General features: G+C 50.5%; 1 protein-coding gene and 1 long non-coding RNA gene across 2 annotated transcripts; one reads left to right on the plus strand and one right to left on the minus strand.

Annotated features, from left to right (window-relative positions):
* Positions 1 to 11012: 11012 nt before the first annotated feature.
* On the minus strand, positions 11013 to 16669 carry LOC119086176. Its single transcript, XR_005089396.1, has 2 exons — positions 13583 to 16669; positions 11013 to 11634 (listed from the first exon to the last, which is right to left on the minus strand). It is a non-coding gene; the product is annotated as an uncharacterized LOC119086176 (long non-coding RNA).
* Positions 13292 to 27863, plus strand: Ikzf4 (IKAROS family zinc finger 4). Its single transcript, XM_028855458.2, has 8 exons — positions 13292 to 13600; positions 15345 to 15438; positions 16665 to 16769; positions 18299 to 18559; positions 19436 to 19603; positions 22947 to 23096; positions 24004 to 24135; positions 25542 to 27863. Exons 1-8 carry the CDS (start codon positions 13514 to 13516, stop codon positions 26303 to 26305), a joined length of 1761 nt encoding a protein of 586 aa, XP_028711291.1. The 5' UTR covers positions 13292 to 13513; the 3' UTR covers positions 26306 to 27863.
* Positions 27864 to 27993: the final 130 nt, after the last annotated feature.

The raw sequence follows: 27993 nt of genomic DNA on the forward strand, positions 1-27993 counted from the left end.
CAATCAAAATCACATTTCAGTACAATTAGAATACCACCACAAGAGGGAAAGGGCCCAGTCCCTCAAGTTGTCCTCTGACCTCTGCCTGTGCCCGTACACACACACACACACACACACACACACACACACACACACACACGAATACAAATGAATAGGAATAACAGCCAAAGCTGTCCTCTGGCCTCTCTATAGATATGTGCGTGTGCACACACCCAAACATACCCAAATAAAAATTAAAAAGGACTCTGTCTTGAAAAAAAATGAATAAAAAATAAGAGTTAATAAAACTCACCCGGAGCTCCGTCCCCTGCTTTCTCTGCACCTCCAGGCATACAGCTGAACAGCAGCAACCTTAAAGAGTCTTTCCATAAACCCGGGCTTGGGTCCTCAGTGCATATCCACAAGACTCAGAAAGTGTCATCCCTTGCGCCCTGTACCCTATGATTCAAAGTAATTAGTCTGGCCTTTTCCCTTAGTTTCTTAAATCCTGAAATGAGATATGTATTTGGGGTGGGGGGTTCACAGAGGGGAGATTCCGGTCCTTCCGGTAAACCTGAGCTTTCTCTCTCTTCTGCAGTCTTCATGGGGAAGACAGGGAAGCAGAAAGAACAAGAGAAAAGACGCAGCCCTCTAAAAGGAGACAATGAGGTGACAGGTCCCCCTGCCCTGGGGCTGTGTTTCCACCCTTCTTATTTTAAAGACTGGCCGTTCCTGGCATGCCCTGGGACTCTGTCCCCTCTGGGCCGCTCCTAAAGCACTTGGATCCCAAAACTGAACTTCTTTACCGGGTTTATACATAAACATACAGCAACAGCCTGTTGGAGCTGGCATTGTGGAGCCTGGGTCTGTTTCCTGGGAAGGGGGGTGCAGCCAGTGACAGACAATACATCTGTCTACATTTGTCTCTAGTCCTGTTCCCTCTGCAGCCCCGGTCTGTAAAGCCCTCGTAGGAAGCAACTCCAGCTTCCAGCATATCTTTGCCCTTTGGGGAGGCACACACTGGAGAGGATGATACTGTGGGTCTGGTCTACTCGTGGCTCCTGAATTATTCACATTCAAGACTCTGGAAACTATGTTTGAACTTGCTGAGAACTACTGGACTCCATCTCAGGTCCTAAGGGGAACCATGGAAATGTTCCCACTTCTCCGTTTGGAAGAAAAAACCAAAAGTGTAGCCTGGAGCCGTGCCGCGTGTCCGCCTTCCTGCTCTCCCAGCACCGCCACCCCCACCCCCGCCCCCCCACCCCCTGCCGCCGCTCTTTACCCGGTTAGACCGCAGCAGTGTGCTTTATATGCCCACCTTTGGACATGCCATTCCTTTAAGCTGGATTCTCTGGCAGATTTGAACAGTTTCGCTTACTGAAAACAATCGTATTATTTCAGCCTACTAAAGCTAGTTCATAGCAGGGCATGGTGCCTGATGCCTGTAAAATCCCAGCATGTAGAAACCAGTTTGGGGCTGGAGAGATGGCTCAGTGGTTAAGGGCACTGGCTGCTCCCCCAGAGGTCCTGAGTTCAGTTCCCAGCAACCACAGGGTGGCTCCTAACCATCTATGATGGGATCTGATGCCCTCTTCTGTCATGCAGGCATGGGTGCAAATAGAGCACTCATATGCATAAATAAATAAATCTTTAAAAAAGAAAGGCCAGCCTAGGCTGCACAGTGAGTTCTGGGACAGCCTTGTCTATAGAGTGAGACCTCTATAAATAAATAAATAAACAAACAAACAAATAAAATAGGACATGGTGACACAGGCTGTCATATCAGCATTTGGGAGGTGAGGAGGATCAGGATCTCAATGTCATGTTCAGTCACATGGCAGTCCAGAGGCCAACCTGGGGTATACAAAAACCTATCTCAAAAATTTAACACAAGAACACTAAACAATAGCCAGGTGGACATGGCACACACCTTTAATCCCAGCACTTGGGGAGGCAGGAAGATCTCTGAGGCTAGCCTGGTCTACACAAGTGAGTTCCAGGACAGCCAGGGCTACACAGAGAAACCCTGTCTCGAAAAACAAACAACATGTCAGTTCATTTATTACATGGAGAAAATTTTCCTTTCTCATATATTTTTCCTGAATAGTTAGAGCCCAAGTGATGGGATTACAGGTGGGTACCACCAGACCCAATGTATTCATGTTGCTTTAAACCACTTTCCTTCACATCTGAGATCTGTGAGCCAAGTTTATATTGGATTGCTAACTTCTTTCTCCTATACTACCTAGAGGGTGTCTCTAGCAGGCTCTGCCCAAGTTGACCCAGTTTCTCTAAGGAGACAGACCTGCTTGCCTGCTCAGGTAGGGGAGGAGGTGCTTTGAGGGGTGGAGAGTAGGAAAGTTGAGAGTCATGTGCTATGGAAAGATTTGGGCAAAGAGTAAAGTCCATCTACTGGTTTGTTCCTAGCTTTCAGAAATCCAATACTGAGTGCCGGTGGGTTGGTGGTGGCGCATGCCGTTAATCCCAGTACTCAGGAGGCAGAGGCAGGCCGGTCTTTGTTGAGTTTGAGGCCAGCCTGGTCTACAGAGTGAGATCCAGGACAGCCAGGACTACACAGAGAAACCCTGTCTCAAAAAACAACAACAACAAAAAAGGAAATAAAAGAAAACCAATGCTGAGCACATCAGACCGTAGACCACTCTCACTTCCAGGTTTACCGTCTTGGCTTTTGGATCAGTTGGAGGCAGATGAGTGCTGATTTTGCCCAAGATGTATCCCACAGCTAGTGCTTAGAGCCATTAAGAATGAGGAGAGCGCCGGGCGGTGGTGGCGCACGCCTTTAATCCCAGCACCCAGGAGGCAGAGGCAGGCAGATCTCTGTGAGTTCGAGGCCAGCCTGGTCTCCAAAGCGAGTGCCAGGAAAGGCGCAAAGCTACACAGAGAAACCCTGTCTCAAAAAACCAAAAAAAAAAAAAAAAAAAGAATGAGGAGAGCTCAGTTTACCACTAGGACACAGCTCAGTCGAAGAGTGAGGAGACCCTATTCAGTTGTCAGCATTGCATAAAGCTGGGTGTGGCGGCACATGCCTAAAATCCCCGCATTGGGGAGATAAGTGCAGGAGGATCAGAGGATCAAGATCATTCTCAACCACATAGCAAGTTCGAGGACAGCCTGAAGAGAGAAAAGAGGAAGGAGGGGACCAGGCATGGTGGCTTGTACATGTAGACTATGTGTAATATGGGGAGGTGGAAACAGGTGGATCCCTCAGGCTGGCTGGTCAGGCAGCCTAGTATGCTTGGCAAGTTCCAGGCCTGTGAGAGACCATCTCAACAACAGGTAAATGGCATCTGAGAAATGACACCTGAGACTGTCCCCTGGCCTCTATATGCACCAGCACACACATACATGCATGCACATGTACACACACACACACACACACACACACACACACACTCCCAAAAGGAAACACCCCTCAGATCTTTCTGGAAACTGGGCCGTTTCAAAAAGGATCCAAGAATGAACCACTGTTCCTGAGACCGTCTTTCAGCTGGAGAAGCAGCTCAGCTTGTTCTTCCTCTTCTCTTAAGAAAGAAACCCCTCTCCTACAAGGGTCACTCAAAAGAAAGATTTTTTTTTTATTTTATCTATTTACTTACTTATTTTGCTTTGCTTTGTTGAGACAAGGTCTCCTGGAGCCCAGAATGACCTTAAACTCAACTTTGTATCTGAGAATGGCCTTAAACTCCTGCCCTTCCTGCCTCCATCTCCCGAGTGCTAGGATGATGGGTGAGCCGCTGTGCCTGGAATCCAACTCCGGGCTTTGTGCACGCTGGGCAAGCACTCCATCAGCTGAGCTCCAGCGCCAGCCCAGCTTAGCTTTCGGAGGGAAGCAACAGTGTAGAGGAAAGAAGGACAGGAGAGACGCCCCGGTGGCGAGGAGCTCGTCCTGCTCCTGCTCTGCACCTGCACCGGGCGGCTCATAATGGTCTGCAACTCCAGCTCCAGGGGAATCCAGTGCTTCTGGCCTCCAAGGGCACCTACACTCACTTGCATGCATGTGCACACACACACACACACACACACACACACACACACACACACACTTTAAAATAATAAAAATAAATCTTTTTTTGATCAGTTTATTTTTTTATTTTTTTCAGTCTTTTTTTAACTTTTTTTACTTTATAATTAATTTAATTTTACATATCAGCCACAGATTCCCCTGTCCTTTCTCCTCCCACCCCTCAACCTTCCCCCCCCCAACCTGCCACCCCCCCCCATTCCCCCTTCCTCCAAGACAATGTCTCCCTTGGGGAGTAAGCCCAGCCTGGTGGATTCAGTTGAGGTAGGTCCAGTCCCCTCCTCCCTACACCAAGGCTGTGCAAAGTCTCAGCAGAGGCCTCAGGCTCCAAAAAGCCAGCTCATGCACCAAGGACAGGTCCTGGTCCCACTGCCTGGGGGCCTCCCAAACAGTTCAAGCTAATCAACTGTCTCACTTATCCAGAGGGCCTGGTCCAGTTCCATGGGCGCTCCTCAGCTAAAAAGTAAATCTTTAAAGGAAGAGCACACCTCAGAGAAGCAGGAGAGCTATGTTCTAATTCTGGTTCCAGCAGTGACAATCCTTGGGACATCGGCTTAACTGTTTTGTTTTTTTTTTCAAGACGGTGTAGTTTTGGTGCCTGTCCTGGAACTCACTCTGTAGCCCTGCTGGCCTCAAACTCACAGAGATCCGCCTGGCTCTGCCTCCCAAGCACTGGGATTGCACCGCCCGGCTGGCTTAACTGTTTTTGTTTTTTTTTAAAGATTTATTTATTTATTATGTATACAGTGTTCTGCCTACATGTATCGCTTCAGGCCAGAAGAGGGAGCCAGATCTCATTACAGATGTTTTCAGCCACCATGTGGTTGCTGGGAATTGAACTCAGGACCTCTGGAAGAACAGCCAGTGTTCTTAACCTCTGAGCCATCTCTCCAGCCTGGCTTAACTGTTTTAAGCCTCAGTTTTTCCAAACAGAAAATGGGAAAATCCTCTCCCTTCTGAATGGGGGAGGGGGACATTCGAGGGAAGTCATGCATGAACACTTTGAGCTTTGTAGTTGTTTTCGGAAAAAAGTCCCAAAGGCCGTTTGTGGAGCTGATGATTTCAGAGCACAGCCTGACCTCCTTTGTCTGGAGATCTCTGACCACCTGGAGATTTGTGGCTAGTTCCAAAGGGTATGAGTTATTTGACCGTGTGCACCACGTGGGCTCTTCTGAATGTTGCCCCCAAGGGAAACTTTAAGCAGCCGTTTATAATTGTGGCTTGTTGGAACGCGGCACGCAGCTCAGTGGCGCAGAGCTGTGGCTTCTTCTAAAAGTCTGGTTCCAGAGCTCAGTCCGTCCCAGGAGGTCAAGACCAGTGGAGTTGGAAAATAACCCTGAATTGTTCTCACACACCCAGGGTCCCCGAGGTTAATTCTAGGAATCTCTGGTGAGAAGAAAGGGAGGATTGCTTTGCAAGAGTGAGCACCAGACTGCACTTCAGGCTTGCTACGAGCTCTGCTCCACGTAAGATTTGGGCAGGAGAACAGACATTCCTCCCCTGTGAGCCATCCACGTTCCCTTAAGATAGCTTTACAAATGAGCCACACTTTCATCTGCCTGCCTTTGAGAAAGGCTTCAAAGGGCCCCAGACTCCTGGTGGCATCTCAAGTAGTTTTCCAGCTTCGCCCTTGTTTCTGCAGATCTGCCCCCGGGGCATTTATGTCTATTAGGAGAGTGGCAAAAGCAATCGAGGGTGTATATACATCTCCACCACGTAGATTCTTTTTAAAGATGTGTTTATTTCATTTTATGTGTGTTAGTGCTTACCCGTCTGTAAGTGCACCGTGTGTGTGGTGCCCCTGGAGTCCCGAGGAGGGCATCCGGTTTTTCTTTTGAGATTTTATTTTTATTTCATGTGTAAGAGTGTTTGACTGAGTGTGTGTGTCTGTGCACCATATGTGTGCAGTGCCCACAGAGGCTGTAAGAAAGCATTGGGTCCGTGGGACTAGAGTTATACAGTTTGGAAGAGCAAACAGTGCTCTTGACCACAGAGCCATCGCTCCAGCTTTTTTTTCTACAGAGTTTCTCTGTGTAGCCCTGGCTGTTCTGGAACTCCATCTGTAGACCAGGCTGGCCTTGAGCTCACAGAGATCCGCCTGCCTCTGCCTCCCGAGTGCTGGGATTAAAGGCGTGCGCCACTGCAGCCCAGCCTGAGACTAGTCTCAAACCCCTGATCCTCCTGCTCCCACGTCCTAAGTATTGACAGATGTTTACACTTTTTTTTTTTTTAAATAAACATAGTGGGGCTGGAGAGATGGTTCATAGATTAAGAGCAATGACTGTGCTGCAAAGGACCCTGGTTCAGTTCCCAGAACCCACGTGGTGGCTCTCAAACATCTGTGAAACATCTGTAACTCCAGTGTCAGGTGAAACATCTGTAACTCCAGTGTCAGGTGAAACATCTGTAACTAACTCCAGTGTCAGGTGACTCAATACTCTCTTCTGACCTCAGGCGCTGCACTTATGTGGTGCAAATAAATACATACTGGCATAGCACTCACACACATAAAATAAAATTTTAAACATATTTTTTAAAGTTAAGATGAAGGGGTTGGAGATTTAGCTCAGTGGTAGAGCGCTTGCCTAGCAAGCACAAGGTCCTGAGTTTGGTCCTCAGCTCTGAAAAAAAAAAAAAGAAAGAAAGAAAGGAAGAAAAAAAGTTAAAAAGAGCCGGGCGGTGGTGGCGCACGCCTTTAGTCCCAGCACTCGGGAGGCAGAGCCAGGCGGATCTCTGTGAGTTCGAGGCCAGCCTGGGCTACCAAGTGAGTCCCAGGAAAGGCGCAAAGCTACACAGAGAAACCCTGTCTCGAAAAAACCAAAAAAAAAAAAAAAAAAAAGTTAAAAAGAAGCCAGGAGGCAGTGGCTCACACCTCTAATCCCAGCACTCAGGAGGCAGAGGCGAGCAGATCTCTGTGAGTTTGAGGCCGGCCTGAAGCCTGATCTACATAGAAGGTTCCAAGACAGCCGGAGCTGTATAGAGAAAGCCTTTCTCAAAAACAAAGAAAGGAAAGTTTAGGCATGATGGTGTAGAGGTGTTACAGCATTTGCCTAGCATGTGTGAGGCCATGGATTTGATCTTCAGCACACAAACACACACACACACACACACACACACACACACACACACACACACAGAGTTTATTGTATCTTCAACAGAGAAGCTATCACTGAACCTTGAGGAGGACTTCTCTCCAATTCCACATTCTACTCCTCTGTGACCCTACCTTCTGCTACAGATACCCAAAAAGAAAAATATACCTATAAATAACTTAGTATGTCTGTTTTTTCCCCTCCCAAAATCTCACTACATAGTTTGGGCTAAGCTGGAACCCAAGATTTTGTAGCCTTCTCTTCCTAGTGCTGGAATTACAGGCATGCGGCAGCATCCATGATTTGATTCAGCTTCTTTTCTCTCCGATCCTTTAACTGAAGTCTGGCACCTCCATGAGGCTGTTTCTCTGCTTCTTGAGGACAGAAGTGTAACCTGTCTGCTACATCAGCTACAACTCAAAATCCAGAACCACTCTGCTAAAGGAGTGTGAGTGTGTCTATCTCAGAAGTTTGAGTCCTAAAGAACTGATGAGACAGGCACTCATACAGTGAGTTCCAGGTCAGCCAGGGCTGCGTGTCTCAGTAAACAAATAAATAAAAGGTAGGTTGAAGGAAACCTCTACATTTATATGTCAGGATACATTGTCTATTTCCCAGGACCAAAAAAAAAAGTTTTTGTTCTGACCCTTTAGATTTCTTGTTTACTCCATAATGTAAAAGAAAACAAAAACAAACAAAAAACCCACCTCATCCCTCCCCAGCCATGGCTCCTAATAGCAGTCTCTTCTCTTTCAACAGGATCTCTCTAAGATGGACATAGAAGACTGCAATGGCCGCTCCTATATGTCTGGTATGCCTTCTGTGTGTTCCCTTCAGACGGGCGTGGGAGCAGACTCTGTCCTGTGGATGAAGGCAGAGAGCCTTCAGCCCTGGCCCCCGGCTTCTGCTTGACTAAATGTCAGTCACAGCTGCCACTCAGTGCATGGTGCTTGGAGGTAGTATGCAATCCCTGTGGTCTTCCGTTCCTGATGGTGGTTCTTTTCCAGGCTCTGGAGAGGAGGAGGGAATTAGAGTGGAAATATGAAAGGGATGGCCCGAAGCAAACAGGCGGGAGGAGAATGTGGTTCTTTTTCCTGTGTTATAAGGTCACCAGAACAGAGTTCTGTCCCACCCAAGTAGAGTGGACCATCTTCAAAAACTTTAAAGTGGTCTGGAACAGTGGATAGCTCACATTTTTAATACCAACATTTAGAAGGCACAGGCAGACAGATTTCTGTGAATTTGAAGCCAGCTTGGTTTACACAGTGGATTCCAGGCCAGCTACATAGTAAGATCCTGTCTCAACCCCTACTACTGCAAAAAGCAATGTAATAAATAAATAAACAATTTTAAAAAGAAATAAAAAAATGTTAAAATCAGTAAAGGAATGACTCAATATTTCTAAAAGTGCTCCACGAGGCAAGGCAAGTTTGTGTATGGTCAGCACTTGGGAGGCTGAGACAGGTGGATCTCTCTAGGTTTGGAGCTAGCCTGGTTTACATAGCAGTTCCAAGATATCCCAGGCTAAATAGACAGACTCTGTCTCAAAAAATAAAAATAATAATTGAGCAGGGCAGTGGTAATGCACACCTTTAATCCCAGCACTCGGGAGGCAGAGGCAGGTGGATCTCTGTGAGTTTGAGACCAGCCTGGTCTACAGAGAGAGTTCCAGGGTAGCTAGGGCTACACAGAGAAGCCCTGTCTCAAAACAAAATAAAACAAAATAATGATAATCATTGATATGGTCTGAATTCAGCCAGGAGGCCTATGGTTAACATCCTTTGAAGACAGGGACAGAGAACCCAATTCTCATTCTCCTCAGTCCCTTTCCACAAACATAGCATGCTACAGATTGTTGACACCTGCTAAAAATTCTTTTTTTTTTAAAATGCCAAATGCTGTTTATTGAAGGAGGGAGCCTTACTGCAAATTGGAGTCCTTGTAAGATGGTATCCCAAAAGCCTTAAATACAGGCTTACAGCACAATGGGAGAACACTGGAGGGCAGAAGTTCACTACAGATGTTTTACAATCTTGCATCTAAGCTGTTAACACCCATTATGCAGGATACACAGATAAGGAACTTTCCTTAAGCATTCAGGAGGGTGGGACCCAGCAGGGAATTAGCATTGGGAGGATATCAAGGTCAAGGTCAGCAAGCAAGGCAACAGTTACCCAAAACGGGAGCCAGGGCCCTACAGGTCCCCCTTTTACTAAAAAATGAGCTTCTGACTTAGGTTGCATGGGACATCAGCAGGTCACCTTACCTGTCATGGAGACGCCTGCCCAGGCCACACAGGTGCTCTGTCTTAGGTTGGTGAGCGCCCCCTCCAGGCATTACCCGTCTCTGAATACTCATTATCATACAGGCTCAATCCTGTGTGAGCTGCAGAGTTAACTGCTGCCAAAGATCTCAAAGTGGCACTGGGCTTGCAATCTGTGTGTTCGACACAGAAAAGACCAACAGAGGTCCTAACCCACCCATAGCCAGTAGGTTAAAGACACCTGAGCCATTCCCTTCCTTAATGAGCCTTACTGCAAATTGGAGTCGTTGTAAGATGGTATCCCAAAAGCCAATGGAACTTGAGTTTATAAATTTATAATTTTCAAAGCCAATCGAGATGTATGTAACTATTGAATTAAATTTATCATGCCCAATAGAATGAAAGATTCACTAACTGTGGTAGCTACTTTTGTTGCCAGGGTCTCCACTGTGCTAGCTGTAATAAGTAAGCAATTATGAAATGATAATCCCAGAAACAGTAGCGACACCTGCTAAATATTCTTACAGAGGGAGAAGACATCATTACCTATTGCGAGAGTGGATTTTAGAAGTATCAGAACAATCGGTTTTAATGAGTTAAAGAGAAACAAGGAGAAGGGAGGACTGAGGTGCATCTGGGGTGGGGGGGTAGGCTGCTTGCCTAGCATGCATGCATGTAGCAGGCCGTGGCTTTGAGCTGCATAAACCAAGCACTCCGGTACATACCTGTAATCCCAGCATGGGAAATAAGGAGCTTTATCCAGCTAATTTTCTGAGGAGAGTCTGTTGTAGCCTGGGCTGCCCTTGCACTTGCCTTGTAGCCAAGGCTTGACTTAAACTCCTGGTGCTCCTCCCTGTACCTCTCAAGTGCTGAGATTATAGATGTGTGCTTCCAGTCGGGCTCAAAGGTTAGTCTTTTTATTTATTTATTTATTTATTTATTTATTTATTTATTTATTTATTTTAATCTATGTGTATGCATGTCTATCTACTGTGTATGTGGGTACCCCAAGAGGACAGAAGAAGGCATCTGATCCCCTGGGACTGGAGTTACAGAAGGTTGTGAGCCACCACGTGGGTGCCAGGAACTGAACCTGGGTCCTCTGCAAGAACATCAAGTGTTCTTAACTGCTGAGCCATCTCTCCACCCCCCTCAAAAGTTAGTCTTTAAGAATATGAATATATATATATATATGTATATATATATATATATATATATATATATATATTACTATTAGAATGTCAGGATCAAAGAAACAGGTATGGTATCACACTGCTATAATTCTAGTACTTGGGAGGCTAAAGCAAGATCATGAGTTCTGAACCATCCTAAATTATACAGCAAGATCCTAACTCAAGCTAAAAATAAAATTGCTGGGCCTGGCAAGGTGGAGCAGAAGCAGACAGATCTCTATAAGTTCAAGGCCAGCCTGGACTACAGAGGCAGCTCCAGGCCAGCCAAGGATGTATCACAATACCTCACCTCAAAGCAACAACAATAAAACATGGTACGGACTATGGTGGCCATAATATCAGCACCCAGGAGATGGAAGCAGGAGGGTTATGAACTCGGGTCTAGCTTGCACTGCATATTAAGAACCCATCTCAATAAAACAAGTCCAAGTGCCATCGTGGAAAAGAGCTATGAGGTGCTTTATTAATTTTCTTTAAAGTGGAACCAATGAAGGGATTATTGACACTCACTGATGGAGATATCGAAGTCAGACACACCTGAGAATCACGGTCCTCATCTGGGTAATACACAGAAAGATACTGACTCTGGAGGAATTTGCTTAGGCACAGGCATGCAATGCTTGCCGCATGCTGGACAGAATGACACACTTCAGGTGGGCCGATTCAACGGAAAGAGGTCCTTCCGAGGAACCAGCCAACTCTCCCACCTCCGGTCCAGGCAAGTCTATTCACTATTGAGCAACAAGAACACAGAGGACCTAGTTAGCGATGGACGGTTACTGTCAGATGGATAAAATCCAATTCCTGCCGTAAGGTAGGCAAATGAGACGCTGTGAAGGAGGCTGGGGAAATGTCCCATGGGCTCTTTTCAGTAGTGTCTCTGGAGAATGTTGAACACTAAGCAGAAAATTTCTGAGGCCTTTGCTTCACTGCGCTCTGAAGCCACGCTTTGCTTCCTTAAGGTGGATTGGTGAGAAGAGACCTCTGTACAGATGGTTTCTGAGTAAGAAGAGAAGCCCACACCGCGCCTGTGTTTTGAGAACTCTGGATGTCAGCAGCTACCTTCCAAAAGACAAAGTCAGGGCAGGGTTGACATTAGGTCTAAAGAGTACCCCCTTCAGCTAGGTGGTGGTGGTGGTGGTGGTGGTGGTGGTGGTGGCACGAGCCTTTAATCCCAGCGCTCAGGAGGCAGAGCCAGGCGGATCTCTGTGAGTTCGAGGCCAGCCTGGTCTGCAGAGTGAGATCCAGGACAGCCAGGGCTACACAGAGAAACCCTGTCTTGGAAAAACCGGAGGAAAAAAAAAAAGAGAGAGAGAGTGCCCCTTCCAGGGCTAGACAGGGCCAAGATGGCCCAACTGAGGTATCTAAGAACCAGTTACTGACCCCCACCCTCTCCTAGGCTGATCCAGAAACAGAGGGTCAGCCCAGTGTCGAGCCTTTTACCAACCCTTTCTTGGGTCACCATAGATAGCTCTCTGCCTGAAGGTAGATGGTCTTCCTTACTGGCCACCCTGGTAAAGGGAGGCATTCTCCTGTTCTTCCAAGGGGGTTTACCACCTCCCAGAACCCGCTGAAAGACCCCTCCCCACTTCCATTTTTTAAAGATACAGATAATTCCCACGGGGAGAAGGGGAGGGAAGCAAGAGTTACCACACAGATTCCCACCCTACCCCCACATACACCAAAAACCAGAAACTGAGTTGCCCAAAGCCAGGCAAGCAGCTGAGGGGCCACTGCCTGTCCCGAGTGTCTCGGTGCTGTGAGACATTTCTACGAGAACCTGAGGAGAGAAGGATGCTCGGATTGGCAACCCAAAGTTTCACGGCCCCTCCCACCCCCAAATTCTTGGAATCAGAATATCCAGTCTTGCGAAGTAGGTCAGCTCAGGAGTGAGCAGTTTCTCTGGAAGGGAGCAGGGGCCTCTTATCCTGATGGAGGACAGATTCATCCGGGACTCCAGCGGCGGGGGCCCCAGGGACACAGGCGGGAAGGAGACAGGGAGACCGAACCAGCGATCTGAGAGAGCTCAGGGTCGCAGATCTCCCCGAGTCGGGCTGGACTGCCATGCTGAGATGCTTCTTACCCCAGCGGCGGGGAAGGGGGTTGTGGGAGGAGGGGAGGGTGGACAAGGGACTGAGTTTGCTGGGGGAGGAGCCTTCTGCCACTTTAGAGCCTGGAGGCTGCCCCTGTGTCCTGGGCCCCATGACCTCTGGGGCCTTGGCTTCTCTGGCTGGCAGAGGATTGGGCCTTCCCTGGGATACCCCCCTTCCTCCTCCCCACAAGCCCGCTCCTCTCTCTCTCTCTCTCTCTCTCTCTCTCTCTCTCTCTCTCTCTCTCTCTCTCTCTCTCTCTCTGCGTGTGCGTGTGTGTATCTCTCTGCGTGTGTGTGTGCATGTGTGTGTCTCTCTCTGTGCGTCTCTCTCTCTCTCTCTCTCACACACACACACACTTGCCTCCCCTCTCAAGCATTTGTTGTGCAGTTCCTCTTTGTCTGCTGGGCAGGAGGGCAAACACATCTGCCTCCCCTCCCCGTGTGCCTCCGCTCCCACCCCGCCACTGTCTTGGAAGAGGGATGTGGTAGCCTAGCATCCCCCACACACACACACCACCACCACCACCGCCACACACACTTGTACATTTTCTCCTGCCCCCTCCCCAAGCACATCCACACCTCTCTCTCTCTCCACTACACACACATACACACGCACACGCGCGCATACACACCACACACACACACACACACACACACACACACACACACACACACACGCACGCACACACCCTGGGCTGAGCGGTCCTGCCGGCTGCAGCCGCGGGCCCCTGCTCACCGTGCGGCTGCCCCTGCCTGCGAAATGACGGCGGTTCCCCTCACTTCCAGGAATCCACGCTTCCTGGAAGGTGAGTGGCTGGGCTCACCCCTGCCTGCCACCGAGACGCAGACATGCACACACCACCCGCACTCCCGCGCCGTTTCCAAGGCGGCGGCCGCGTTCGCACCCCAGGGTCTCACCGGCAAGGGAAGGATAATGTAAGTTCAGGCAGAAGGCGGCCAGCGGAGCGGGGGAGGGGGGCGATGGGGCCAGGGGGAGCCAATTCAGTAACAACTCCCGAGCCTGCCGAGAGGGAAAGGATGGGGGCCGCGAGTGTGCAGCGGGGGAGGGGGCGTTCCTCCTCACGCTCGCTCGGGGAGGATGGGAAAGGGTGTTTGGTGTTGCTAAGCGAAGACGGTGACTTGGACAGTGGGAGCTGGTGGTGACATCTTGATTAGGCCTTGGGGACAGAGGGAGAGCAGCCAGGGGAGGAATGCCGAAACAGGCCTGGGTGGGAATGGATAGTGGAGAGACCTGAGGCGAGGAAGAGGAGTTTTGACAGCAGATGCTTCCTCCTGGAACAGAGGTGTGAGTGGCCTCAGCCTCCTGCCCACAATAGAGCCGCCGGCGGCAGCGGCGGCTGTCTTTCTTCGCTCATGCACTCGCTGGTCCCTGATAGCAGGCTAGCATCCTGCCACCTGGAGCCCATGGTCAAGAAGAGAAAGCAGGAGGATGAGGTCCCTTGCAGAGAAGCGCAGAGGCTTGCCGAGCTCCAGGTTATTCCCCAGAGGCAACCACTCCAGGGAGGCAGGAGAGGGCTGGTCTCCGTCAGTGTGGGAAAGGCTGGTACTGCTTCCCATCCCTTCCCTCCAGCTTTTCTGCCCTCCTGGTTGCTCTGATGTGAACCTCAGGATTTAGCTTTGCTCCCTGGGGGTTCAGCCAATCCATGATGGCTTTGACCAAGAAAATGTCTCTGATACCTGAGAGCGGCCTTAATTCTTGGCTTTGACAGTCTGAGATTTCTTGGAAGTCCCAGGCATTTGAAATTCCCTCACTGGGGTTTCTGGGGCCGGGAGGGGAACTGATGAGTTCCCCAAATCTGACTTCTGTCCCTGTCAGCCTCAGGCTAGAAATCTAAATCCCTGGAGCCCCACAAAAAGACCTTCTGGCCTTTGACACAGATTCCTCCTTAGATTTTAGTGCCAGGAAAGTAGACTCGAGTCTGTTTTCCTCTTACCTTTATCCTAGAGATGACAGCGTCGAGGAGCCTCGGGATTACTGGTGCTCCTCGAGGCTCCTGCTTTCTCTCCTGTTTCCAGCCCTTCACTGGGAGAGCCACAAAGAATGCTTTCCCCTCAATGTCCCTAAGTATCCCCGTAAGAATATTGTCCCGCCAGCTAGCTAGCCCCTAGTCTCAGAGGCTGGGACCAAGTATGGATTTCCAAGAAGCCCCTCATCATTTGAGGATCAAGGCTTTAGCAAGGTCCCTCCTTACCAACAGTGAGTGATTTGGAGCAAGTCAGCACTAACCTTTGGGAAGGAGTAAGAAGCTGGGTGTGGCGCATGCCTGTCACCCCGTGCTTCCGAGGCTGAGGCTGAGGCAGGAGGACCGTTGGGTTTACTTAGCCTTCTTCAGCCTGCCCAACCTTCTAGCCTCAGTAAACTCAGTCGAAAGGGCACGTGTTAAGACTGGACCTGAATCTACAAGTCTTCACGGTTGGGGGGGCGGGCTGCTCACATCATGGCTTGTGTCTTGAGGCAACTTTTTAAGGGAACCAGGACTCGCCTAAAGAGCCTCAGCTGGGGGACATCGGATTCAAGCCAGAAGGCTTTTTCTATAGGTGGTGAACAGGCCTCCTCGGCTTCCGTGGGATAGAATGGGGAAAGGGGACTTTAGGAGAGGATGCGAACGGGAGACGGTCCCAAAGTCCTGAGCGGTTGTTTTCTTCCCACTGACCAAAGCTGGAGAGGGATCCCTCAGGAGGGTGTGTTCCGGATTTCTTGCCTCAGGCCCAGGACTCCAACCATTTTATAATGGAATCTTTATTTTGTGAAAGTAAGTATGTGTGTAGCTGGGGTCTGGGTAAAGTGTTCACCAAGGTGGACTCTAGGGATGAATTTTAGGGTCTCTCTCTCTCTCTTCTCTCTCTCTCTTCCATGTTTAGGCTTTATGTGCATGTTCATGTTAGCAGATAATGTATACGGAGGTGATGTTTACCCCAGTAGGTATGTTCTCTTTATGTGTATCTACGTATGTGATCTGTGTGTGTGTTTATCTACATGTGTTTTTGTTTCACTCATATATTTGTGCAGAAAATTGTGGGGAAGGGGGGGATTTTTGAAGACACTCCTGTTTTTCAGGTATGTTACCAGATTTTTTTAAAAAAACATAATTTCAAAAGATATTTTTAAAAAGTATTTGGTCAACAAGTTGAAATGGATGCATTTAGGATCATTGATATTTAGCTCTCGAGAGAACATCAAATAGTAACTATTCGATCGGACTCGGGTCAACGAGAAAGCTCTCTAGAGCCTTCAAAGTTTGGCTGAATTTAGAGAGCTTCATGAGCTCACCCCCACCGAGACAGTAACTGGCCAAGCAGTGGTCAAGGACTCAGCATTATCTCCTCTGTGGTCCTACCCCAGCTCAGCCACTGCCAGCTTAGACACGTGACATAAATTTCTTCTGTGTCTCCTAATCCAAAAAATTAAAGTAATACCTACTTCATACGTGGTTTCAGAGCTTCAGGAAGACGGTGTGTTCCAAGCACACAGACCGAGGCCTGGTCCGAGCCCATACTCACTAAATATTAGCGGCTATCATTATTGTTAACGGATATTATCATCAGGTTCTGGACAGTTCCAGATGCCCACCCTGCAGACTCCAAAGCCACTACTGGTTGCTCCAGAGGGAGCAGTATGAGAGAATGCCTGTTCCCCCTTCTTGTCAGGTCCCTGTCCTCTCTTCTACCCTGGCCCGCCCAGCCCTGGCCCTGCTTCCTGCAGAGTTAGAGACCGGGTGCTGCCCTTCCCCTCAGCGGTAGATAAAGGTAGGGTAGGCCAGACTCAGCTACCGAGTTCACGGAAGTCGAGGTCAGCACTGGGCACCAGGCCCCTGGGGTCACAGGGTAGGGTTCTCCCATTCAACCTACCTTGTGCATGGCTATAGGAGAAGTGCTTGGGAAATTTAACTGAAGTTTTTTTTTTTTTTTTAAAAGATTAGGCAGCGAACTGTAGAGGCTCCAGCCCAGGCTTCACCTGCCGTCTGTTCTCTCCTCCAAGGTAGCGGGGACTCGTCTCTGGAGAAGGAGTTCCTCGGGGCCCCAGTGGGGCCCTCCGTGAGCACTCCAAACAGCCAGCCTTCTTCCCCCAGCCGCTCACTCAGTGGTAAGTGTGGCCCCTACCCACTCCGGGCACTGGGCAGCACCGTCTTTGGCCCCCCGTTTGCCTTCTCCTGGCCACCATTTCCCCATCATCTCCTTCCGGTTTCCTGCTCAGAAACTCTTGTGGAGGGAAGGAGCCAAGCACCGCTGCTCTCCTAGCTTGTGAAAAGTGTAAATAGCTAATGCCAGACTGGGGTGGAATTAAAAGGTGTATGGGTGACCTTAAGATAAAGGTCCCAGCAGGGCATGGTGGCGCACGCCTTTGGTCCCAGCACTCGGGAGGCAGAGGCGGGTGGATCTGAGTTCAAGGCCAGCCTGGTCTACAGAGCTAGTTCCAGGACAGCCGGGGCTGCACAGAGAGACCCTGTTGTGTGTATGTGTGGAGAAGGGGCAGGGTGGGGGGTGGGGGGTGGGGAGTGGGGGTGGAGGGTAAAGGTTCCAAAGAGAAATTCTGGAGTTGGAGACAGAAGCGGTCATTGGGTAGGGAGAGGCAGAAAATGAACAGTAACAAGACTTTACCACCTCCCACCCCACTTTGCCTGCCTGGCAGAGCCCCCCACCCCCACCCCGAGTGCCCCTCCCCAGCTGGCCCTAGATCTGTGACATTCTCTAAATGGTTGAAATAGCCAGGAATGTAGGTCAGAGCCAGTGCCAGAGCTCCTCCCCTGGGTCCCCTCAGGTTCCCTGGAAGAGGCATGGGGGGTTCAGTCCCTTAGGGGAGAATAAACCATACCTGTCTTCCAGTCCCACTCAGCCTTTAGCCTGTGGTCCCCTTCAGTCTCCCCAGGACGGTTTTCCCGCCACTGTTACTTGCTGGCTTCCTGCCTGAGGCCAACTCAGACTTCAGTCTATGTGTCTTTCTTCCTCTTTTCTTTCTTTTTCATTTTTCTTTTTTAGGCAGCGTCTTGCTGTGTAGCCTTGGCTAACCTGGAACTCACTCTGTAGCCCAGGCTGGCCTTAAACTTACACAGATCCTCCTGGCTCTGCCTCCCGAGTGCTGGGATTAAAGACGTGGTCACCACTGCCCAACCAAACATCTTTCTTAATGAGAAGAGAGTGTGCAGGCAAAGGGTCCTCGAAGTCACCTCTTCTGCCTGCTGATAGAAGACATCCTGTGCATCCTTTTTTTCTTTTCTTCTTCTTCTTCTTCTTCTTCTTCTTCTTCTTCTTCTTCTTCTTCTTCTTCTTCTTCTTCTTCTTCTTCTTCTCCTTCTCCTTCTCCTTCTCCTTCTCCTTCTCCTTCTCCTCCTCCTCCTCCTCCTCCTCCTCCTCCTCCTCCTCCTCCTCCTCTTCTTCTTCTTCTTCTTCTTCTTCTCCCTATTTGCCTGGTGGGTGGTAGGTGGGAAAGATCGCTTTCAGTTCAGATGAGTTCTGGAACGACCCCGAAGATAATAAATAGGCTATTGCCCCTCCTGACACCTGTACAACTCAAGGTTTGCAGTCGCCCCGTTGGACTATAGAAGTGTCGTTCTGCCCGGGAGCGGCTGCGCCTTTGCCTGTCTCTGTTCTAAACCTCAGTCCCCTGACCCCCAGCCAACTCCATCAAGGTGGAGATGTACAGCGATGAGGAGTCGAGCCGACTGCTGGGCCCGGACGAGCGGCTCCTGGATAAAGATGACAGCGTCATCGTGGAGGACTCCTTGTCAGAGCCCTTGGGCTACTGCGATGGAAGTGGCCCCGAGCCCCACTCCCCTGGCGGCATCCGGCTCCCCAATGGCAAGCTCAAGTGTGACGTCTGTGGCATGGTCTGTATCGGCCCCAACGTGCTCATGGTACACAAGCGCAGCCACACGGGTGAGTAAGACGGAGGGCTTCGTGGAAGGGCTCCGGGTGAGGCTGGCGCGACCAGCAGAGATGTGCTAGGGCGTCGGCGGGGAAGAGGCTGAGGAGACCCCTCTGCAGGCGGGGGTGGCTCAGAAAGGGAAGGGTGCATCCGAGCACGGTTTCTAGATGACGAAAGAGAGAAAGGCGTATGAGCCCCTCGGAACACCTGTAACCTCCCTGACCCTTTTCTCCAGCTGTTGTGAGGAGGAGAAGCTACTCCTCCTTTTCTTGGAGTGTGGACAGAATGGGTCCTGGGGCCTCTAGAAGGATTCCTGAAACCTCAGTATAGATTAGTGGTGGGGATGTGTGCATGTGTAAGGCCTTGTGGTGGATCTCAACACCAAAAAATGTTTGCAGACCTGTGTGTGTGTGGAGGGGGGGGAGCTGCCTATAGTCATCCCAAGAGGGACAGAATTCCTGGGCCTTCTCATCTCATAATTTAAAAGGAGGTGTGGGAGGGGGAAACCTCTGCTTACCCTCCTCAGACTCTGAGCTGAAGCGTTTATCTAATTATTCTTCATCAATAAAAGATCGGGAGTCAGATATTAGGGTAAGAACCTGAATGATCAGAGAAGCTTCGTAGAAGCCACCAGTCACCTCCTACCAATATCTGACTCCCGATCTTTTATTGATAAAGAATAATTAGTTAAAGGCTTCACTGAGCTGTTTTGGGTAGTCGTCTTGTGGCAGGTCTTCTAGGCACAGTACTGGCTACAAGGCACACACCTCTAATCCACAGCTTCCCAGGGTAAGAGGGCCCCCAGGTGACCTCTGCAGATCAGAGAACCTTCCCTCCACGCTCCAGCCCCTCATGCCGGTCTCTGGGACCTGCTCTTTCACCTGCAGGGGAAAGACCCTTCCACTGCAACCAGTGCGGCGCCTCCTTCACGCAGAAGGGGAACCTGTTGCGCCACATCAAGCTGCACTCCGGGGAGAAGCCCTTCAAATGTCCCTTCTGCAACTACGCCTGCCGCCGGCGTGACGCGCTCACAGGCCACCTCCGCACACACTCAGGTCAGTGGCTATCCAGAACCAGCAAAGAGGGGGGGCCCCAGCCTGCTCAGAAAAGAGCTTTTCTCTGCCCTGGATGGTGTCTGTCGTCGAGGAGTGGGAGCACTCACAGAGCACTCACGGAGCAGATAGAGCAAATAGAGCCTTCTCTGCCTTGCTGACTCCAAGATCTATGAGGAATTTGTGGGACTCTTGACCGGGGTATTTTACTGCCACATTCTGTGACATGAAGCAAAAGGAACATGGTTAACATTCCTGGCTTGTCCCTGATGTTTGTTTTCTAAGCATTTTAATGATGTCAACACCATATGTGTCCCATCACCGGGGACTCTGAGCCCTGCGGGAGGGGGAGGGGGCTTCTTCCCTCTCTCGTTTGCACCAGGAAACTACACCTGTCACCATCTTTTGGTTTGTTTGGTTTCGAGACAGGGTTTCCCTGTGTAGTTTTGGTGCCTGTCCTGGATCTCGCTCTGTAGCCCAGGCTGGCCTCGAACTCACAGAGATCCGCCTGCCTCTGCCTCCCGAGGGCTGGGATTAAAGACGTGCGCCACCGCTGCCCAACACCTGTCAACATCTTTATTCCACTCCGACTCCCAAAATACCAGACAATGCTTGGACAGTCACTGCACCCTCTACTTCCTAGTGGTTCCTGTAATTATCTTCTTCAGGCCTCCCAAGCTGGAAGGAAGGGGACTAGACCTCCACATAGGAAAAGACCGTCCCATTTCTGCTCTGCATCCCAAGAAATGGTGATTTTCTCACAACAAAGCAAATCCAGAGAGTACCCAGTACTAGAGAGGTGGGGGCAGAAAGGTCAGGTTTTCAACCAGCTTGGGCTCTGTGAGACCCTGTCTCAAAAATAACAAAGTAAATAAAAGACTTTGAGTCAGTATTGGTTGGAAGGAACTGGAGAAATAATGAATAATGCTTCCTAGGTGTTTTACTAAGTTTTGGCCTCTTGGCTGGACTGAGCTGGCAAGGAGAGGGTAGCTGAGGGTTGAGGAGAGGAAAGAGAGGAGAGGATTGTCATATCTGACCTCAGAATCTTCCCTGGGCTTTTCTCTTTTTCCAAACCCTCCTGGGTAGGACGTAAAGGGACAGAGAGGCACTACAGCAACTTCTGCCTCCTCCTTCCTGCCTTGTTCCAGATTCTCCCACATAACGGGGACCTCTTTGTCTCTCTGTGTGTAGAAGCAGAGGTATAGTGATTATCACTCACTTATGCTCTGTAATCTGCAGAGAACTTATCTTGTGTCTCCTTACGTGACCATCACAAGAATTTCAGACACAGGCAGGGGAGTGAGAAAAAAAAAATTCTGGATGAAAATGCCCCACCCCGGCCAGCCACTTGTTGAGATGGGGTCTCATATAGCCCAAGCTGACCTCAAACTCACTGTGTAGTCAAGGATGACCTTCACTTTCTGACGCTGATCTTCCTGCCTCTGCCTGCTGAGTGCTGGGATTGCAGGGGTACACCACCACTCCTGCTTAGGAGCCTGTGGAGATGGGACCTAAGACTTCCCACGTGCTAGGCTAACTAAGCACACTAACAACTGAGCTACGGCCCCTGCCCTTAACCCCCCCCCCCCCCGCCCCCAACTTGTTTAACAAGGAAAATGATGCTATGGGGAAGGAAATGAATGTTGTGGTCTATATATAGCCTAGCCTGCTCCCATCAAGGTCCCATGGCCAAAACATATGCTCCTTTTTCTCAGGATCAAACAATTTACCTCTGGCTAGCCTAGAACTTGCCATGGAGACCAGGCTGGCTTCAAACTCATAGAGATCCAATTACATCTGCCTCCCAGGTGCTGGGATTAAAAATATGCACTATTAGCCAGGCGGTGGTGGCGCACGCCTTTAGTCCCAGCACTCGGGAAGCAGAGGCAGGTGGATCTCTGTGAGTTCCAGCCCAGCTTGGTCTACAGAGCAAGTTCCAGCACAGGCTCCAAAATGACACGGGGAAACCCTGTCTCGGAAAAAAAACAAAAAACAAACAAACAAGCATATGCACTCCCCTGCCCCCAAATTCTTGACAAGGTCAGTTGACTAGATTTCGAATGTTGTTCCGTAGAAGACTAAGCAGGGAAGCAGACACACATGCAGGTCCCATCTCTGTGAGATGTGTTCTGTTACAGATCACACTGTGAGAGACAAGGTTAGAGGACTGTTCCTCTCCTGCCGCGTTAAACTGTTTCCCAGAGGGTCGTGGGTGGAGAGGGCCACTCATTTCATCCCTTAAGCACTTCGCTGACAGATGAAGGGCAATGTGGCCAAGGTTGATTTCATCGTAGCCAAGCGTAGATATTTGAGGGGGGTGAATAACAGTCACTAATCCCCTCGCCATGCCTTCTCCTGCCTCCTTGCTCAATAGCGATAAACACAAACATACAGTACCCTGCTCCTCTTCAGGTTTTTGGTTTTTTCCCTCTCCTCTCACAAAACAATCGCCTCCCAAGAGTTGTGTTTAAACAAAGCTACCAGTCTTAGTTTTCCCATATTTTTTTCCTTCAGAGCTTTATAACACATTCTTTTTAAAACAAAAAGTAAGAACCCAGTTGTTCTCTTCTCTTGCTCTTCTTCCTTCATCTTCTGTTCCTTTGCTCTTTGTCTCTCTTTCCGTCAGTCCTGGGCTCTCTGGGGCTCTCTTGGTATCTCAGTACAGTGACAGAAAAAGACAATGATCAGTAAAACCAGGCAAGGGCTGGAGGTTAAAAAAAAAAAATACAAGTAAAGGCCAACCACCTCGGCCCCTCCCGCATGGGCAGATCTGAAGACTCTCTGCTCTGCGGCCTCAGCCCACCCATTTCCCTCCAGCCAGAGCAGGGTGCTTGCAGCCGAAAAGTCCCCTTGTCTGATAAACAGTATTACACCCGCCTGCCACATGGAAAGGTTAAACCGCAGCCTGAGCCCCAGACCCCGAGGATCCTGGGGTGGGGCCTGCTGTGCTTGCTTACCAGGGAGGATCCCCAACTAAGTCCCCTGGTCGTCACTTCCTTTCAGAAGCCGCAGCTGGAGCACCTAGAATCCAGTGTGCAGCGGTGTGCCAGGGGGGCCCCCCTCTCTCCGCGGTACACCGTCAACTCTTCCCCGAGTTTGGTCCGCCTGTTCTCTGTTGTAGGTGGGGCTGGGGAAGGGATGTCAAGCCCCGCGCCCCAAAGTTAACAACTGTTCTTTCCTCTGCTTGCAGAATGCAGCCGCTCCTGCGTGACGCTTCAGAGCCGCCCCAAAGTTAACAACTGTTCTTTCCTCTGCATGCAGAATGCAGCCGCTCCTGCGCAGGCTTCAGAGCCGGGTACAGGGCGCAGTTAGTTACTCTCTCTCTCCTCCGCTCCCTCCTCCACAGTCTCTTCTCCCACCGTGGGCAAACCCTACAAGTGCAACTACTGCGGCCGGAGCTACAAGCAGCAAAGCACCTTGGAGGAGCACAAGGAACGATGCCACAACTACCTGCAGAGCCTCGGCACCGAAGCCCAGGCTCTGGCTGGCCAGCCAGGTGGGGCAGTGGGTAGCGCCACAGGGGAGCTGAGGGCAGAGCCAGGAGCTCGGGCCAGGGTGATTCTAGCACCCCGGCAAACACAGGTCACACACTCAGTAAACCTTCCAAGCACCTAGGTGTTCCTAAGCATCCCCGCGGACGTCCAGCACAGCTCTGGGGCAGGTGTTAGGGAGATCCAGACAGAGAGGAAATCTGTATCTTCAGGCTAATGGGAGAGAAAACACAAAGGACAGAGGATCAAGGGGTCGGTGTATATAACTGTCCTCAGATGGTCTGAAGTGTTACTAGAATGAGCTTTAGGTAGGGTAAAGAGCCCACAGTTTTTTTGTTTTTTTGGTTTTTCGAGACAGGTTTTCTCTGTGTAGCTTTGCGCCTGTCCTGGATCTCACTCTGTAGACCAGGCTGGCCTCGAACTCACAGAGATCCGCCTGGCTCAGCCTCCCAAGCACTGGGATCAAAGGCATGCGCCGCCCCGCCGCCGCCGCCCGGCTGACCCACGCCTTTAATCCCAGCATTTAGAACACAGAGGCAGGTGGATCTCTGTGAGTCTAAGGCCAACTAGGGCTGCATAGTGAGATCCTGTTTAAAAACAAACAAAACAAAACAAAAAGAGCCGGATGTGGTGGCGCACACTTTTAATCCCAGCACTTCGGGAGGCAGAGGCAGGTGGATCTCTGTGAGTTCGAGGCCAGCCTCTTACAGAGGGAGTTCCAGAACAGCCAGGACTGTTTCACAGAGAAATCCTATCTCAAAAACTAAAAATTTAAAAAAGAAAGATAGAAAGTCAGCCCCGTTTCCCAGGTATAACCTTCCTTGACTACTGACTGGCCGGCTTTCTGCAGGCCAAGGCTGCTGGGCCACTGTCACTCAAACTCAGCTGCTCCCACCTGCCCCTCCTCTCCAGGTGATGAAATGCGTGACCTGGAGATGGTGCCTGACTCAATGCTGCACTCCTCATCCGAGCGGCCAACATTCATTGATCGCTTGGCCAACAGCCTCACCAAACGCAAGCGTTCCACCCCGCAGAAGTTTGTAGGTAAGAAGAGTCCTGTTGGAGAGAAGACCGCAGCCTTCCGCCATAGCTCCAATAAATCGCAGCTCTGATTGACATTAGACCAGCAGCTTGGGTCTGGTGATTTGATTTTGGGGGGGAAAGCAGCCTAGCGGTCTCCGTGATGCTCAGAATGTCCCTGTGTGGATGGAGAGGGACGACATACTTCTAGAGACTTGGGGGACGCAGCTCAGTCTGTAAAACGCTTGCCTTGCAAGTATGGGAACTGGAGTCTTTATCCCTAGAACCTGCACAAGAATGCCAGGCTTGATAGCATGTGCTTGCAACCCTAGCCCTGGGAGACAGAGACAGAAGGATGCCCTGGGGTCACCGGCCAGGCCGGCTAGCCTAATTGGTGAGCTCCAGGCCAAATGACAGATCCTGTTTCAAAGGATGTGGATGGCACTCCTGAGGATGACACCCAAGGTCGTCCTCTGACCCCCACATGTGTGTACACAGACATACACATGCACCAGCACAGAGATGAATATGCACACCATGCACACACACAGAACATGCATAAAAGACAGAGGAGAGAGCGGTCAGTATTGAGGACTCATCGGGGGTTTGAGCTTTCCCATATTTTGAAAAATAACAAGGGCCGGGCGGTGGTGGCGCACGCCTTTAATCCCAGCACTCGGGAGGCAGAGGCAGGTCTGGTCTCCAAAGCGAGTTCTAGGAAAGGTGCAAAGCTACACAGAGAAACCCTGTCTCAGGAAAAAAAAAAAAAGAAAAAGAAAAAGAAAAATAAGAAGGATTGGTCTGTGTGGGCTGGTCTTAGAGTCAGTGAGAGGAAGTGAGCATGTGGTTCCCTGACCTGAAAATGGCATTATCTCTCTGAGGATCTGAAACTTTATAGAGAATAATGAGGAGCTGGTAGTGGTGTACGTCTTTAGTCCCAGCCCTCGGGAGGCAGAGGCAGGCGGATTTCTGTGAGTGCGAGGCCAGCCTGGGCTACAGAGTGAGATCCAGGACAGGCACAAAACTACACAGGGAAACCCTGTCTCGAAAAACAAAAACAAAAAAAGAGAGAATAATGAGGATGAAACTTCAAAGAGATGCCTTGCCCTAAGACTACAGCTTTCCTTCAGCCTGACCCTCTGGGGAGTAAATGGGATGTATTAAATGATGTTGTATGTAATGATGGGATGTATTCAATGATGTTACCTGGGAGGGTGTATTCAATGATGTTACCTGGGACTGTGGGTATAGCTCAATGGTAGAATATGTTCTTAGCATGTGTGAAGCCCAGGGTTGGGTCTACAAAGCTAACTAATAGTGATGATAACGATGCTGTTATATATAGGCCCCTGGGTTAGAAAACGAAGAAATTGTGGGCATGACTTAGGGATTCTTCAAACCCCGTCCCGATGAGATCTTACTCTCCACAGGTGAAAAGCAGATGCGTTTCAGCCTCTCCGACCTCCCCTATGATGTGAACCCCGGCGGTGGCTATGAAAAGGATGTGGAGTTGGTGGCGCACCACGGCCTGGAGCCTGGTTTTGGAGGTTCTCTAGCCTTTGTGGGTACAGAGCATCTGCGTCCCCTCCGCCTCCCCCCGACCAACTGCATCTCGGAACTCACACCCGTCATCAGCTCTGTGTACACCCAGATGCAGCCCCTCCCCAGCCGACTGGAGCTCCCAGGGTCCCGAGAAGCAGGTGAGGGACCCGAGGACCTGGGAGATGGAGGTCCGCTTCTCTATCGGGCCCGAGGCTCTCTGACTGACCCTGGGGCCTCCCCCAGCAATGGCTGCCAGGATTCCACAGATACAGAGAGCAACCACGAAGATCGGATGGGCGGGGTGGTGTCCCTCCCTCAGGGTCCCCCTCCTCAACCTCCTCCCACCATAGTGGTGGGCCGGCACAGCCCCGCCTATGCCAAAGAGGACCCCAAACCACAGGAGGGGTTATTGCGGGGCACCCCAGGCCCCTCCAAGGAAGTGCTCCGGGTGGTGGGTGAGAGTGGGGAGCCCGTGAAGGCCTTTAAGTGCGAACACTGCCGCATCCTCTTCCTGGACCACGTCATGTTCACCATCCACATGGGCTGCCACGGCTTCAGAGACCCTTTCGAGTGTAACATCTGTGGTTATCACAGCCAGGACCGGTATGAGTTCTCTTCCCACATCGTCCGGGGGGAACATAAGGTGGGCTAGGGACCTCTTCCCCCGGGCCTGTCCTCAGCGCCCCACCTCCACTGCCCCACCTTCGGGTGTCTAGCCCAGTTCCTACCACACCCCAAGGAGTTCCGCATCCACTGGCCACCTCACTTCACACTTGACTCAGACCCTCTTTGCCTGCTCCCCTGGCTGATGTAAGCATTGTGACAGACAAGAGTCTTTTTGCTTATATTTCTCCTTCTGAACTCCTCTCTCCCCGACACTTTTCCTGTTTATTAATGACTTTTCCTCGACCTTTTTAAATGTACCGCAATCTCTGGCCACTCCTTCACTCTCCTGCCCACGGCTCCCGTCTGCTCTAAGCCTAGATTTTTTTTATTTTCCCCCTTTATGGATCCCACCTCCTCCAACAGCCCCAGGGGTTGGAAGCTCCTCTTTGTACTTAGAGACAGGGAGCTTCTTGCTTTAATCCTGACCCTTATTTATCTGACTCTTCACTTTCGATGTTGATACCTCCCAGTGGCCCACCTTAGCTCTGTGGCATTATTATCTCCTCTCTGGGACCCTCCAACCTGGTACTTCATACCTCTCGTGCCCCCTCACTCCAGGCAGCTTGCACTATTCTTAAATGAATGAAGAATTTCCTCACTGGAAGTAGGAGGGGCTGTAGAAACTCTCCCCAGGAACTGTGGACTGAGGGTCCTCTTGACCTCACCTGGGAATACGAGCTCCCTAAAGCCTCCATTCAGGGCCTCCCTCCAGGATGTGATATCGCTCTTCCCTCTCCCCGGCTCACCCCTCAACACCACTCTGGTCTCAACCAGCCGCTCCTCTCAGTGGTGGCTTTTCTCTCTTTGCAGTGCCCCCATTTTTATATTCTCAGGGGCTAAAGCCAGGCCTGCAACCCTGTCCGACAGACCGCCAGCTGCAGGTGCCTAGCTGAGAACCAGGGCACCGGAAAGGGGGTGGGTAGAAATCTCTCCTCCACCTTTCAAACTTTTTCACTCCAGTGACCTTCCTAGGCTCTCAGGGACTCCTTCTGTCCCCGTTTTATGAGAAACTGGTGGGTTGCCGCCCGACGACCAGGGGTCTCCCAGCCCCATCAGTCACGCTGCCTTTTTCCTCTCCCTTCTAGCAGGATTCACCGTCTCGTTCCCAGGCTCCTGGGCCCTGTTGTTATCAGTGTCAGGGGGAAAGGAATGTCTCTTTTCTCTCTGCTAATTTTCAGTATAACCAAAAATTGTCCCAGGATGAATGGCATGTATGTGCCCGCCGACCATTCCACCCTTGTTCCAGCAAGAATGGGATGGACGCAACTAACCGGGCGTCATCCTTCACTGCCCTTCCACACTCGGCTCCCGACACAGGGCAGGATGGGCACTCTCTTCTCTGGTGGTTGCAGGGACCCTGGCTATCTGGATAATCGAGGGTTCGTGAGACCACGCAGGAGAAGGTTTAGCTCCACCGAATGTGGAGGTCTCTCTCTCTCTAGAGTTCCCTGCCAAGGCCACAGCCATCCCACTCTCTGCTTCTTTGAGATTCAAACCAAAGGCTGTTTTTCTATGTTTAAAGAAAATAAGAAAAAAAAAAAAAAGTAAAAACCAAACACAGCACCTCATAAGTTATAAGTCTCGGTCTTCTCTCCTCCTTTCCTTCCCCTCCATCTTCCTTTCCACGTGTCCTTTCTTCGTTGGCTCCTCTGCCTCTCTCTGCTTCTCTCTCCC

This window comes from Peromyscus leucopus, chromosome 18 (genome assembly GCF_004664715.2).
Source record: "Peromyscus leucopus breed LL Stock chromosome 18, UCI_PerLeu_2.1, whole genome shotgun sequence".
In the NCBI taxonomy this organism is placed as follows: domain Eukaryota; kingdom Metazoa; phylum Chordata; class Mammalia; order Rodentia; family Cricetidae; genus Peromyscus; species Peromyscus leucopus.

Excerpts from the sequence above, each read along its gene's own strand:
- Ikzf4 (XM_028855458.2), top strand. The coding sequence starts at position 13,514 with ATGCACACACCACCCGCACTCCCGCGCCGTTTCCAAGGCGGCGGCCGC. Across the intron at positions 15,439-16,664 it reads GGAATCTTTATTTTGTGAAA|GTAGCGGGGACTCGTCTCTG; the intron begins GTAAGTATGTGT and ends CTCTCCTCCAAG. Across the intron at positions 24,136-25,541 it reads CACCCCGCAGAAGTTTGTAG|GTGAAAAGCAGATGCGTTTC; the intron begins GTAAGAAGAGTC and ends TACTCTCCACAG.